We start from the raw sequence: 15,508 nt of genomic DNA on the forward strand, positions 1-15,508 counted from the left end.
CGTGGTAAGTATACTTACCACCACGTTTTACCACTTTTAATTTAGGTTTCCATTTTTCAATAACTTCAGCTTTCTTGAAGTGAGTTTGAATAAAATTGGTAACCATTTGTCACTTTTAAAAAACGTATAAAAGTTATAAATACATAATTCCTTTTGAAGTTTGTAACATTTAAGGAATTTATTTTATAAATAAAGAAAAATAAAGGTCAGTAAGTTCCTAATAGGTCATGTTAAATGTATTTACCACCAAAAAAATGGCATTTTTATAAACTAAATGAGTTTTTTTTTTAATATATCAATTACTGTTCTTAAAACAGTTTCAATTCCAAAAATACTTTAATTTACCTTTACTAGAAATTAAAGAAAAAGGGTTAATGGCTTTTTCCTAAAAAATTTAATGTAGTAATGTTATATGACAATCATTATATGTCATTTATATATTATACACCATATTAGTCATATATATACACTATTGACAATTTCGATATCAATGTTTGGAACAAAAATTAACCTGCTGTAGTTCAATTAAAGTGACACAATTGTCCTAGAGAACTATTTAATTTAAGTCAAGCTAGGTTGAACAACAAATAAATTTTTATACAAGACGGTTTTTTTGCATTATTTTTCAAACACTTAAAACCATTACCAATTGATAAACTGACTTTTTATGTGTACGTTTAATATTAATATATTGAGGTGACCGAAATTCTTTTAAATCAAATTTATTACTTTAAAGATCAAATCTGAATGGGATCAATCAAATCTTTTCTACGATCAGAGAAAAATTAGAAGCTACCTAAAATTTAAAGCAGGTGGATTTTAAGCAATTATTAGATTTATGGAAGCACAAATAACTTTATAATTGCATAGATAAACAAGTAATGGAAATAACTTTTTAAAAATATTGCCAATGTAAATTTTTAAATTTTTTTGATATAAATTTTTCACTTAATATCAGATTGTATCCTTCATTGTTGATTGTCCTGGCATCTATGTTCTTCTTGCCGTGGATATCCACTGGACCTTTCTGGGCTGATCTTCCTGGTAAAGAGGTTGAACAATGCCGGCGTTACTGGTGGGGAAATCTTCTCTTCATCAACAACTTAATATCCGTAGATAAGATGGTAAGTACCTTTAAAGATATCCATATGTTAGAGAGCTTGAACACTTTCAAGTACCATCCCACACTTTCACCTACGGTGGTTTTGCGTAGCGCAGAATTAAGACCGATTCATCTCGGTTCTTTACGGAGCTTGTGCGCATTGAACGCGCGTCATTGACGTGCAGGATGCTATGCGAAATTGTTAAATGGAATCTTTCTAACTCAGTGCTATGTATTTTAACATTGTTGATCCATTTAACTCTTCAAAAGTGCATAAACTCTCGTATTCAATTAACTCTTCTCTGAACATTTAAACATTTGCGCAGACTATTTAAAAAAACAAATTACAAGCAGTTTATCAAAATTAGGACTCCCGGTGGCTGAGCGGTAGCGCTTCGCGCTATCATGCCACAGATCCCTGGTTCGATCCTCGGGCCTGGCAAGGTTGACTCGCCTTCCATTTCTTCAGTGGGTCGATAAATGAGTACCAAGCATGCTTGGGAACTAAACACTGGGGGTTCCGCGTTCGGTTGACCACCTGACCGGAACATCTGCTCCTGCACCCCAGAGCCCAAGGTCAAGAAAACTGACCTTGGCCCTCTATGGGCTGTCGCGCCGATGAGTTTAGTTTTAATTTTTATCAAAATTAATATGAAAAATAGTTTGAATCTCTTAAAAAGTTTATTAGTTTATTTATTTATTTAGCTTTAAATTTAGATTATTTCAATAAAATCTCAATATCATCCGAATTTCTTTAACCCGAACACCACTATTAACCGAAATCAATTCCAGAAAGTTTGTTCCTTTTTTTTCTTTTTGCTTTAAATTTAAATTATAGTAACTTAATAAAATCTATATTATCCGGATCACATTTGACTCGAATACCAATTTTAATCGAAATCGATTCTAAAAACCCTTTTTGCACCTATGCACTAAATTTTGCTTTAGTTTTTCTAAAGAAATGTGAAATTTGTAAACTTCGTAGTTCCTTTATCTTGTTATCAACGTAGTTTAGATTGACCATAACGGCCTATCGTATTATGTTATTCGTTCAAAATAATTTTAATTACAAAATAATTTTACCTAATCATCCGAATATTTAGATGATTGAAAGTAGGAACTGTCCCCATTCCTTTGAATAATTGAAGTCCTTTTGTGTCTTAATTATCTACATTTCGGAGTTAAACTTTTGTACACCAATTTTCTTATTATAGTGCATGCAACACTCATGGTACATATCTACAGATATGCAGCTTCATGTATTTGCTCTCATCATACTTCTTCCATTGTACAGGTAATATAAAAAAATATTTTCTACTACTACTCTTTTCTAATTTAATAACACATTTCCTTAATGTTATTTACATATTATAGAGCTGTAAATTCTCCCCAAAAGAAAAAAAAACTGGTAGTAAAACTATTTCAAAAGCACGCTAGTTTTGAGAAGAGAAAACTGTGCGTTACAACAGCTTATTTTATTTATTTATTTTTTATAACAAAAAGTGTAATTTAAACTGAAATTATATTTTAAATAATCGAAATTAAGTTTTTTTTTAAAACTAAAATGGTAATCATTTTAATGAAAATTTCTAACTCTCTACCACTTTTCTTAAAAAGCACTGATACAAAGTGTAGCATTAACACAACGTCAGAGGAGCGAGGGTCTTATTTTTTTTTTAATAGTTGTGAAAAAAAGTCTTGCACTTGTAACTGACAATACTAACAGGGATGCCACAGGTGGCTTCCCTGTTATAGAAAAAGTGGTAGAAAATCATTTCGCTTTTATTTATTTATTATCTCTTCAATTATTCAATCATAATTACTACTGTGGCTTACATTTCAAATCATTAATATTTCAAACAAAAATATTCTTTGAATTCACTTTCAATAATAAACTGAAAATAATGTGCTTATAAAAAGTTGATAATTTTAATTTCTTTTCATGAAATTTTGAATTTTAAATATCAGCACTTATTTCATTTTTAATCACCGGTGGCAACTTTGTACTACATATTCTATTTTCAAAGTATTATGCATATAAATCTACCACAACCATTAAAATACTTGGCCAGGTAGAAGCTAATCGACAAGATAATATACCTGATTATTACGAATTGCACCCTCACTTATCAAAGAAAGAAATCCTAGACTTAAAGCTCTATCTACTAAAAGCAAAATTCGCGGACCTGATTATCGCCTTGGCTCAATAGGCAAGGGCCTAGGGACCACAATTTCTGAGAGGCCTAAAAAATTAGTAAAAAGTTTAATGAAAGGTGGGCTAGCTTTGTGTTGCCTTAAGTATTAAGTAAAAAACAGTGTTACAACAAACAGTATTAAATAAAAATCAGTGACTTGTAGCAAATATCACTGATTTCAATTGTTTGTGGTCACCAAACTATTTTTATATAACATTGTTTTGTTGTTTTATATTTTGCTTTAATTTATAGACACGTAAAATTTATCTAAAAAAATAATCTTTAATTGTCTGCTTTCAAAATTTCTCAGAATGTTTCTCTTGAATCATGCAGTTCAATAGATTCTTTTTCATTATTAGGACTACTCTTCAGTAATTTAATTTCAAAATATCTTGTAAGGGGCCCGGAAAATTTGGTGGGCCTTGGGCCTGAATTTCTCTTGATCGATCCCTGACAATTCGCATCATATGTTAGGAATGGGATTATAACTGAAGAAACTACTAATCGCTCTATACCACTGCCCGCGGAAGAAAAAAAAGCTTTATTATATATACTATATATCTTTTTAACGGCAAGCACTTGGGGTTTGTCCCATTGGCCACAGAAATGCCAGAACTGATACTCTCTTCTCGTTACCCAGTGGGCACCTGTGGCGAAGCCACGGCGGTGGAGCAGCGTCGCCCACGTCACACAACCACAAACCCGTTTATAGGGCCGGTCACATTCACAAAGAGGAAAGGACATAGAACACAGAGAGAGAAAGAAACATCCATGCCCTGAGCAGGATTCGAACCCGCGGCCAGACACGCTAACCACTCAGCCACCTAGTCGGCAGCTTTACTATATTAAGCAGCAGAGTTTAGCTATCCCACGAATTTCATGTGCCAAAGCAGCAGGCCGAAGCTATCTTATTTATTTGGTCGCCTTTGCATATTATTTATTACATGACTTGGCTATCTTATTTATCTTATGGGCAACTGCAGTTAGCTATCTGATTTTAATCATCTCCAATTGCATGTCAAAGGTTAAAATAATAATTCTAATTAAACATGTATTTTTCTGCTTTCTTTTCCTTGTTAACCTGACTCTTTTCTGTTTATCCAAATTATAAATCTATAGGAGTTCATCAGTTGGGTTAATAATTGCCTTAGGACTCACTTTGGGAAGTTCATTAGCAGTAGGAATCATTACCTATGTAAATAGCTACGATCCAACCATACTTATTTCGACAGCCAACCTGCCGTAAGTAATAAAAAAAAATTCTATACTGTTTTTTTTTTTTTTTTTAATTATCCGTCACAAATATGTCTTTTCATGTTCTTGTGTTTATAGATTAATGAAAAAAATAGTTGAAGACGTACACGTAAAGGCATATACTTACCTAGGACCTTATTGTGTTGGTGTTGTGACGGCATATCTTCTTCTTAAGTTCCCGAAAGTCAATATGAGAAATGTGAGTACAAATTAAAAATGGTAAAATTAATTTCATATTTAATTATCATACTGGGTAAATATAAAAGAAAATATTCGATTAATCAGTACTGAACAGCACTATGAAATCATACACGATAGACTAAAATGTACAAACCGACACAATAAATAAAGCTAAAATATTTCCATTTATTTATTTACTATTATTTGTTGCCCCTCCCTGAAGCTTATATTAAGCAGAACACGTTTTTAGTAGTTCAATCCCACTAAAATAACGATTAACTGCATTCAGTACCTTTTAAGAATGAGGCTATAGCTCAAGGTCTAATCGTGATGGTTAAAATTTACCATAATTACGTGATTTCTTCTGGTTCCACTTTTCCATTAATTCGGTTTTTCAGTACGTAACTATTTTGTTTTTTCATTTCTATTGGAGATTTGCAAGCTCCGTCACGCGTGGGTAAGTCAATCAATTTCAACACACATGCGTGACGTCGCTTGCGAAGTATCCAATTGACTCGTATCTGAAAATTGATTCAGCATGATAATAAATCCAAGCCTTAAAGTTGTAACACAACTACATGATAAGACACAATCATGTGATTAGTTGCAAGTACATTATTACCGTTGATTTTAAATTATTTATTTTCATAGAAACAAGTTTTAAGTGTGAAACAAGTGCCGTCATCGTTGGTAAATCGTGGCATTTGTCGATTCAAAAGCCAATCTGGTTAGACATACACGCGCGACGTCGCTTACATATATTCAATTAAATCTAATTTAAATCACATGGTAAAGCATAATCACTTCACTTCTTCTCAAATTACAAATACCCAATAACTGTAAATAAAATAAACATGTGGTTTCAGATAACATTAGGAATCAGATAACATTAGGAATACTAATTTGGCGATGTAGTCTGCCCATTTTACCACATTAACGTTGATCATTTTATTTTTATTTTATAACTGTCGTTGAACAGCCGTCCCAATTTTGGGTTTACGAGTACCAGTGTTCGACTCTATAGCCTTATAATTTTGAACCCAATCCAGAAGACTAGGGAGCTCCTGGATCAAGTATTGGGAGAAATTTGGTTTCAAGGAGAACTTTATCATGAAATGCACCCGCATTTGCGCTACATAAAAAGGAAAACCTCGAAAACCTTCCCCGGTTAGCTTGAAGGCAGGGGAACTCTTATCCTAGATCCATCTACCTCTGAGGATATTTTACGTCAGAATCGTCGGTGCGAGCTGGGTGCGGAATTCGCATGGACTAGTAATCGCTGAGATTCGAACCCAGTTCACCTCATTGGGAGGCGCACGCTTTATCATCTGAGCCATCGCGGCTTAACATTGATCATTGAATCTTTCTGACTTAAGGGGTATAAAATAATTAAATATTAAAGTAAATGCAATAAAATCTCTTTTTTATGAAATAAAGTTGTAAACTAGCAAACAACACTGATGTCTTCAAAATATTTGAAGAAATAGAAAAGTCTATGATTTGATTTAAAACAATAGTTAACATATAACCAATGAGAAAATTCCAACCGTGTTGTTTCGAACGAATTTTAGCCGCTGTCCAAATTTCATGACGATAGAACAAACAGTCCTGGAGACACCCGCAAACACAAATCCTTCATTCTATTATCACATATTATTTACAATATCGAAAAAAGTTCAAGAAAATTATGGTGACTAAATAAAATGTTAGCTACAGTTACAGTTTTATAGCCTCGAAACAACTTTAAAACTTAATGCAGCATCATTTCTAGATACGGGTAATTAATGTTTGAAAAATTATTGAACTTTGGAAAAAAAAGCCTAATGTGGTGAAATTTCAGCGCCATCTTTGAAATAAATATATTGACAATAAAAGCATAATGGTTAAGGCGTTTTCCTTTGAGTTGTCATTGTGAAGCACATTGGTTTGATTACCGGTGGCGGTTTCTCGCCCACCAAGCTTCAGATCGGTGGGTATTAGCTTGTCCGGGAAGTAAATGTTGTTAGTACAAATGCGGCTGATCACAGCTGGTCACGGAAGCGTGTTGGCTTAACCTCCATAACCCATTTGGCTCACGTTACTTTTGGAACGTGAGCACTTTAACGAACGAACTTTAAATTTACTACAAATATTTTCAATTCTTTCATATTTTTACAAGCTTAAACAATGCAACGTTGTATTAACTTTTCAAAGATTAAAAAAAAAGAATTAGATCACAAACGCTTTCCATTTTCACGAAACTGTGGCTTTTTTTTATGTCGACATTCTGCTCCATTTTCGTGATTGGGTACTTGCAACTGGAGAAGAAGTGAAATAATTATGCCTGACTATGTGATTTGAATCAGATTTAATTGGATAGCGACGTCACGCATGTGTTTCAAACCTGGTTGACATCAAAATCGACTAAGGCTACGATTTACCTACGATGACGTCACATGCAGGTATTCAATTAGCATAGAGAGCGCTGGCTAAAAATGGTGAAAAACTTAACATTACAGTAAAGTGAAAAACTGTTTCTTAGACGTGCATAATGATATATTCTTTTTTATTATAATCGCATTTTTTTAAATTAAAAAGAGTTACTTTGGTAGAGCTTTCAGCATCATGCAAAATGAGAGTAGGAAGCTAAAAGCCTTTTTTTCCCTTCTTTTTTCAATGCCATTATAATGTCCAAAGCATTTTTAAACAAATATTAAAATGCATTGGAATTATTTCGAAATTGCTGGTATTAAAGCTAAAAAGAAGTTATGAACTTCCTCTTCTCATTTTGGTCAATTCGAATTTTGCATCAGTAAAAATGGAATAGAAGAGAAAGTTTGTTTACATAAAGTTGATATCGAAGTATTTCCCAATTTTTGTCCAACCCCTGTATAAATGCATTTCTTTTTACTGCTTGTACTTGTTTGTTTTCATAAGTTAGTTTAAATAATGCAATTTTTTAGCGCTTCAAACTCATTGGTTGGTGCCTGGCAGTAATTCTTGGACTGTCTTCTGTATATGGAACTCATACGTGGAACACAGGCAACTTTCCTCCAGCGGAAGTAACAGCTACCTACGCAGCGCTCCACCGGACAGCCTTTGCTGTTGCTTTGGCTTGGCTGTCCTATGTGTGCATCAGCGGAAACTCCAGTAAGCATATTACTTCATTGAACTCATCATGAATATTACTGCTTGTAATTTAAAACATTGGCAGAACATTTTTTTTTTTTTTGATTCATTGACTTTTTCACAACGAACGTTTTATGTATGTACATTGTAAATACCGTTTCTTTTCAAATTAAGGTAGTTTATTTTATGCTTATGAAATTAAAACAACGGAAAGAAAGAAAAATCGAAGCACGAAAAGAACATACTGTAATTTTGATTCTATAATGTGTACATTTCTGCTTCTTTATTTGTGCTTCATCCACGTTGTTTTGCTTCATTTCCCGTTTCTTTCTATTCACTACCTTTATCAGTCTTTCCTAAGAAGAGAAAAAGCCAGCACTTGAAAACAATACATGATAATCATGTTTAATACACGTGTGTTAAAATACTATTTATATACTAAGCTGCCGACTTGCTCCGCTTTTTGGGGGTGGGGGGAGGGATTAGAGGTGGATAAGTTTATGCTGTAAACATGATTTATAATTTAAAATATTTAATTTAAAATCATTTTTCCCACTACTATATGTGAATAATAAAATACATTCAAAACTATTACCATGAATTGGCCAGAAAACTGAATTTGAGCTAGGTAATAATATATGTTACTGGATAATTCAAGGTTTATAATTAATAAAAGCTCAAATTTTATAAATACATTTTAATTCAATGATTTTCCTAGAAATCATTAATATTTATTGAATATTGGAGGAGAATGTTAGTTATAAAAATTTTATCCACGGATTTGCCCGCATTGGATTTGCACAACGAACCTTGTAGCCAAGCGAAAACGTGAGGTCGTTGTATCGTGAGCGTACAAAAATGCTGTTAATATTAACTCCTGGCTAAAAAACAAATACTTAGACATAAAAGTACCCTTTAAAGTAATACTTCATGGGTGAAAAAAACATTTCAAATATTATGCTGGTTTGGGATTGCCATTTACGTTAAATAACATAGGTTAAGATAACTGCTAAGACCTCTTGTTTTAACTTGAAGATAAACCATGCACATTTCATAAAATTAGTGAATGCAATTTTCATATACGAAAGGCATGATAGAAAACTTATTGCATCCTTTGACAAGAAACTTATTCATACACACATTATGAATGAAAATGATCATAAATTGCGAACACCCAGATTTGAGATAAGAATTTTGAGGGTTATATCACTCTTCCCTCATTCAAAAGGGATTCAAGATGTTTCACTTTTATTATGTAGTGACAGCGAAGGAGATATGGCTTAAATGATTTTTTTTTTAAATTTTTCTAATCAAATGATTACATTTAGGCCGCTATATTGGAATGAATGGCTCAATACGGAAGTTCGAATGGACATTAAAATAACATTGCATCTATAGACTTACTGTATTTTAACAAACGGGAATTTAAACATCGGTCGTTATAATGGAATGGTCAGAGCCGTTGTGGCTAAGGGGATAGAGCGTTCACTTTCAAATAGTGTGAACCGGGCTCGAATCCCAACGATGGCGGGTCGATACGAATTCCGCACCCGGGTCGTCCTGACCACAATAAAAACCTAACTAACTCCCTGGCATTACAGTCCATGTTGGACCATGGCCTCACTAACAATTTTTCTCCAAAGTCGCCTGTCTCTAGCTCTTTGTTTCCAGTTTCGCACCTTTAGAATCTTAAGGTCTTTCATCTCGTCTCCATCCTCGTCTTACCATCTCTTGGCCGACATTCCTCTTTTCCTTTGGCCCTGGCACTGCCCCTTGAATATCTCCTTAGTTTCCTCTGTTTTCCTCCATTCTTTCAAGTTGGTCTAGCCATTGAATTCTCTTTGCTGTTACATAATTTATTACATCTTTTTTTTTTTAAATAGTCTTGAAATTTCGAAATTGTATCGCCTTCTCCTGAGCTTAAACTCTTTGACAGGTTCAAAAATAGTTCAGACAGATTTTTTATCAATCTCGAGTTGAACCTTGGTGGCACAGGGGATAGAGCGTTCGAAATTCAGCGATGGCTGGTCGATGCGAATCCGCATCCGGCTTGCACCGACCACATTGATGACATAAAATATCCTCAGTGGTAGACGGATCATATGTTAGAGTCCCCTTGCCGTCAGGCTAACCGTAGGAGATTTTCGTAGTTTTCCTCTCCCTGTAACGCAAATGCTAGTTAGTCCCATCTAAAAGTCCTCCACAAAGGAAAATTTCTCCCAATACTTGATCTAGGAGTTCCCTTGTCTTCTAAATTGGGTTCAAAATTAAAAGACTACGGAGATGAATACTAGTAGTAGTAAACCCAAAATACGATGGCTGTTCCACAACCGTTATAAAATATAAAGTTATAGAATGGAATGGTCATTTTAATGGGGATCATAGACTGTATATACTTTGCATCCTTAACTATTGAGTGCAAGGACCTTATTTCTGCACAAATTATTGGTAAAATAACTTCCCATCGACATTTAAAGATCACGGGAGTTGGTTGTATGTATATTTCCCACGGCCTTATGTTCAAGTTCACATTTCTGCTTGTGTAAAACTTTAATAATAGTTGTATTTTGTACTCTTACAGGTTCTGTTTCAGCGTTTCTAAAATTTCGCCCATTTGTCTTCATGAGTCGTTTGACTTTCATGACCTATTTGGTGCAAGGACCTGTCATATGGATCAGATATGGGTCTGTAAAGGAACGCATGTACTTCAGTCATTATAATATGGTGAGTCATATTACATCAAATGAAATAAAAGTGTTCAAAATCATGAAATTACTAATCCGATTTCTCATATTTCAGCTATACGAATACTTGGGGAACATTATATTGTCTCTAACTGTGGCTTTTGTCGGTCATATTCTCGTGGAAGCACCATTTTCAAATTTGGAAAGACTTCTTCTGTCCAGAGCAGTGAAAATACCAGCTGAAAAACCTAGTGACCTGTGTCAAGTACGGACACATGTTGATGTGATTCCTAATAATATAGCGCCAGATCTAAAAGAGAAGATACAGAACACGTGATACTGAAATTATTTTGACTAAAGCATCAGAAAAGGCTGAAAACAGATTATTTCTGCCAACTTAGTGTTGCTGTGTATTTACGTATTCACTTCTTTAGGAGAACTATTTGAAAGAACTTAATAATTTTATCAAAGTTATTTTTGCGAGTATTTATAGAAAGTAAACTGTTTTTCTTTTTGGAGGTTGTGAAGTGCTTTATAATTGAATTTCTGGACGTTTTCTTTTATAAAAGAATCATAAATTCGATTACGATGTTGAATAACATTTAAAATGTTTTCTGTGACATAAGAAAATGAATATCTTTGTGATATCTGCAAATATATTTACGAAATCTACAACAACTTTAAGAAACGCAATTTATTGAAGAGCTTAAAAATGAACCAGGTAAGTGACATTTTTAGAGTGGCTATAAGCAAAGTAAAAAGAAGAAAAAAGTATCCGAACTATTTTATTATAGATATATTAGAAGACGGGGCTAATAATAATTTGTCGAACTTAATTTTTCCCTACCTATTTTGAAATAAGAATCATGCAAGCATATTAAAGACTTGCATAGTTATATTCCTGGGCGTCACTGGCTGGAATATTGAGTAATGTCTTCCCCTCAACAGTTAGAAAACTCCTAAAGTCTCCCTCAATACTTTCAGACATGCAAAGAAAATTTTCGTGAACTATTATCGATAAAGATTCTTTAAAGTTTAAAATAATAAAAAGATAAAAATATTTAATATTTTTGACGGTATTTAGCACATTTAAGAATTTTTTTACCCTTCTTCTGTGCGAAATTTAGAGCTATTGTCGCTGTGTAATTTACTGTCATTGTGTAGTTTAAAAATTGGATCCTGAAACGCTCATGGTTATATCAAAATTAAAGTGAAAGCAAAATCAATTCGGTTACATTGAACTTACCCATATCGATACAGTCACTTTTTGTCATTTTTAGTGACAGATAATCTCTGAAAAATGTCACTTACCTGCTGCATCTACAAAGCTCTCGATTTCCCGATTTTATGACAATTTTCTTAGAAAGACTTAACAATTATTCTATAATATATATATNAATCAAATATCTTTCTCAAAAAAAAAATACTTGGATAATTATTTTATAAATTTACAAGTGTTTAGATCATGCGATTTCTCATACTTCTCAATGAAGTTTAAAGTTTTTGGAGGGGTATGTTAAGAACGACAATAAAATACGAACAGAAAATAGTGTTTATGAACACCCTATGCCAAAAAATATGGTACTAAATTTGTAATTTATAAAATTTATTTTGGAAATATACGATAAATACAAAAAATTTTATAAACTTAGCGTAAATATTTATGGAGATGGCTTAAATATAAATGGACTTATTTTCGTCTTAGATTTTTTTTGCTATAACTTTAAAAATATTTAATAAAATTAAACAAAATTTTTAGAGCAATTTTAAATTAATTGCAAAATTATTGCTTTAAAATTTGAATAAGTTCGTTTAAAACTGCGCAAGATATGGGTTATTCAAGTAGTTTTTTTTACACTAACCATGCACAGAGAAAAAATTTTAAAAAATTTCTTAATTTTGCAGAGAATCGTATTTGGCAACCAATAAGAAAAGTTCGATTTGAATATCTTAAAAATTTAAATTTTCAAGCAATTTTCTAAATAATGTTCGTACTTTTTAAAAGAAAGCTCAAAATGATAAGGAATTTTCCACAAATTTCATTTTGTACTATTAAAAAAAACGATTATTATTAAAAATGACACCGGCATTGCTGGGAATCATCACCATAAAAATATCCTTGCTTTTGCCTGCATTCTTTCCTTATGCAATCATATTTCGGTGTAAGATCGTTCATTCTAAGGTATTTTCTTTTGTTATTCTATTTTGTCTTATGATACAAAATAATAGTTGCAGAAAACTTATCATTCAACTCTGACTTTTCTAATTAGTTGCCAAATACGATTCTCTACAAAATTATGGGGGAAAATTCACTTTTTCCAAATCTTGCGCAATATAAAAAGAGCTAGTGGAATTAGTCATATCTTGCACAGTTTTAAACGAATTTTTCCCAAATTTTAAAGCAATAATTTTGCAACTAATTTTAAATTACTCTAAAAATTTTGTTGAATATTTTTAAAGTTTTAATAAAAAACTGTAAAACGAAAAAAGTAGTTTTTTTTTTTATAAAAATGTCTGTAACTCCATTAATATTTAAGCAAGATTTACGAAATTTCGCGTAATTATTACATATAATTACCAAAATAATTACAAATTTATTGCTTCATTTTTTGGTATAGGTTCAAAAACACTATTTTCCGCTTGTAATTTATTGTCGGTCCCTCAAATCTCTAAAAGCTTTAAACTTCTTTCATAAATATGAGAAATCGCATGATTTCAATACTTCTGAAGTTATAAAATGATGCTTTAAGTATTTCTTGAGAAATATGAATAAGATATATATAACTTAGTTATATAATATTAAACATGGATATATAGTATAGAAATGTTCCCTTTACGGTTCCCGTTTGGTTCACCCATATATATATATATATATATTTAGTCAGCAGCATTTGTTTCTGTTGTGTGTGCTATTGTGCTTTACATGTAACATATTTAATTTATCAATGATATGCCTATTTCAGTCATTAAATGGCTATACAAAGTTAGCTTCATTAATTTAAGATATTAAATATTGTTTTCTGTCACAATTGTTAATTTAATGTAAATTGCTGTATTGGTAATGAGATAATGACTTACATGATTCTAAATTATTAAATATATTTTTATCTTGTATATACTAATAAATATTTTTTATACTATATACTCAGCCTATTTGTTAAAAATTCATATCTACTATAAGACAGGTGATGGCTTGCGAGAAGCTTAAAAAGTTAATAAGTATCGCAAAAGGTAACTAACTTGAAATATAAAACTCATTATTATTGATCTGATTACCAGTAATGATCACCACTTGAAATATTATACTCAATATTTTTGATTAGCGCTTAGAGCCTCCATTCAAAGCGCTAAAATATCAGAGGAATTTTTGGCAAATGAATTACATTAGTGATCCCAAAAACTTTTGCGATATTTCATTAAAGAATCCGGAAAGTAGTGTTTGTTTTAGAATAAATTCTGACAATTTTTTATTTTTAATCAATGATGTAATGATCATCATTGTAATCACTCTCATTATCATCAACCTACTGCCATTTAGTGAGCAAGTTTTCAAAGTCAGATATCACCTCACTTGACATCAAAATTTTCTATCACTTAGAGGTCATAAAATTATTATCTTAACACATAACCAACCGGGCCGAGGTAGCTCAGGGGATGAAGAATACCAATGAAGTGCCCAGGTTCGAATTCCAGTGGTGGCTTCTTGATAAAAATTTCTGCTCCCGCCTCGCACCAACCACAATGCAGGCGTGAAATACCCAAAGTGGTAGACGAGTGTGAATACCTTTGCCGTCAGGCTAAAGGTGGGAGGTTGGCTTGGTTTTCCTCTCATGTAATGCAAATGCGGATTAGTTCTATCAAAAAGCCCTCTATGAAAGCAAATTTGTCCCAGTGCTTGATCCAGGATTTTCCTTGTCTTCTGGGTTTGGTTCAAAATTGCAGGGCTACGAAGTTGAGCATCAATAGTCGAAAACTCAGTCAAAACTTTAGGTTGTTCAACACTGGTTGCAAAAATAAGCACCTAGTCAAATGGACGAGATTTGTGATTTAATTATTTTTGATGACAAAGAGGTAAGGGTATGAGGGTTAAGATTAAATTAATTATTTAAAATTTTTTTTAAATGTAATATACTCACAAAAAATTGGAAAAGTTTCAAATTTGGAATTGACTTTTAAGGAAAGAGAGAGTTGAAAGTTTCTTCAAAGAGTTTTGACCAGTGGAGAAAAAATACAGAAAAATTTTTAAAGAATATTCTACTCAGAATATTATTGTAAATGAATGAAACGTAACATTTTGTTTCATACAAAGTTGTATTTTTATTTGAATTTAATCATCTTAAAATTACATTACTATGATATATTGTTGTTGTTGTTCATTTACGCCGCACTAGAGCTGCACAATGGGCTATTGGCGACGGTCTGATCACAATTTTGATCCTCTGCAGAGGGGGTGGCAACCCCGCTTCGGTAGCCCGACGACCTGCACGCGAAGTCGAGCACTTTACGGTAGAACAATTTAACGAGGACCAATACCGCACGCCCTCGGTCCCTACGCAGGCTGATCCAAGTGATCACCCACCCGCACACTGACCGTAGCCAGTGCTGCTTGAATTCGGTGATCTGCTGGGAACTGAGTCTTAACGATCAGTTCACTGCGGGACTACTATGATATAAGTTAAAGCAAAATACAAAAAAAAAAAAGTGCGTGGAGTCCCTTCGCGCGGAAGAATTTAAACTTCGTAACCTGCGACATTAATTGTAGAAGAATCAGCAGTCGTAGAAGGATCACTAGTTCTATTCAGCGACTCTTTTTCCTGCTCCGCTCACTTCCGTGCTTTGTAATAACAGCAATATTGTGCATTTTTCCCTCGTGGACCTCTTGAACCAGTGGAAGTGCTTGTGGTTGCCTCATCGTCTCGCCCTGGAAAATGTATTTGTATTAATAATGTATGTGAATGCGTCATAATGTAATTTCAAAAGAGAAA

At 32.9% G+C, this 15,508-nt stretch overlaps 1 protein-coding gene across 1 annotated transcript in view; it reads left to right on the forward strand.

Moving 5' to 3' along the window:
- Positions 1 to 11,891, forward strand: part of LOC107452438 (nose resistant to fluoxetine protein 6-like) — a 68,815-nt gene extending 56,924 nt beyond the window's left edge. Inside the window, exons 10-16 of the mRNA XM_016068913.3 lie at positions 959 to 1,124; positions 2,317 to 2,396; positions 4,417 to 4,539; positions 4,630 to 4,750; positions 7,674 to 7,860; positions 10,421 to 10,563; positions 10,639 to 11,891. Of these exons, the coding sequence (XP_015924399.2) occupies positions 959 to 1,124; positions 2,317 to 2,396; positions 4,417 to 4,539; positions 4,630 to 4,750; positions 7,674 to 7,860; positions 10,421 to 10,563; positions 10,639 to 10,860 (1,042 nt within the window). The 3' untranslated portion in view covers positions 10,861 to 11,891. The remainder of the gene's footprint in view (positions 1 to 958; positions 1,125 to 2,316; positions 2,397 to 4,416; positions 4,540 to 4,629; positions 4,751 to 7,673; positions 7,861 to 10,420; positions 10,564 to 10,638) is intronic.
- The last annotated feature ends 3,617 nt before the right edge of the window (positions 11,892 to 15,508 follow it).

This window comes from Parasteatoda tepidariorum, chromosome 9 (genome assembly GCF_043381705.1).
Source record: "Parasteatoda tepidariorum isolate YZ-2023 chromosome 9, CAS_Ptep_4.0, whole genome shotgun sequence".
In the NCBI taxonomy this organism is placed as follows: domain Eukaryota; kingdom Metazoa; phylum Arthropoda; class Arachnida; order Araneae; family Theridiidae; genus Parasteatoda; species Parasteatoda tepidariorum.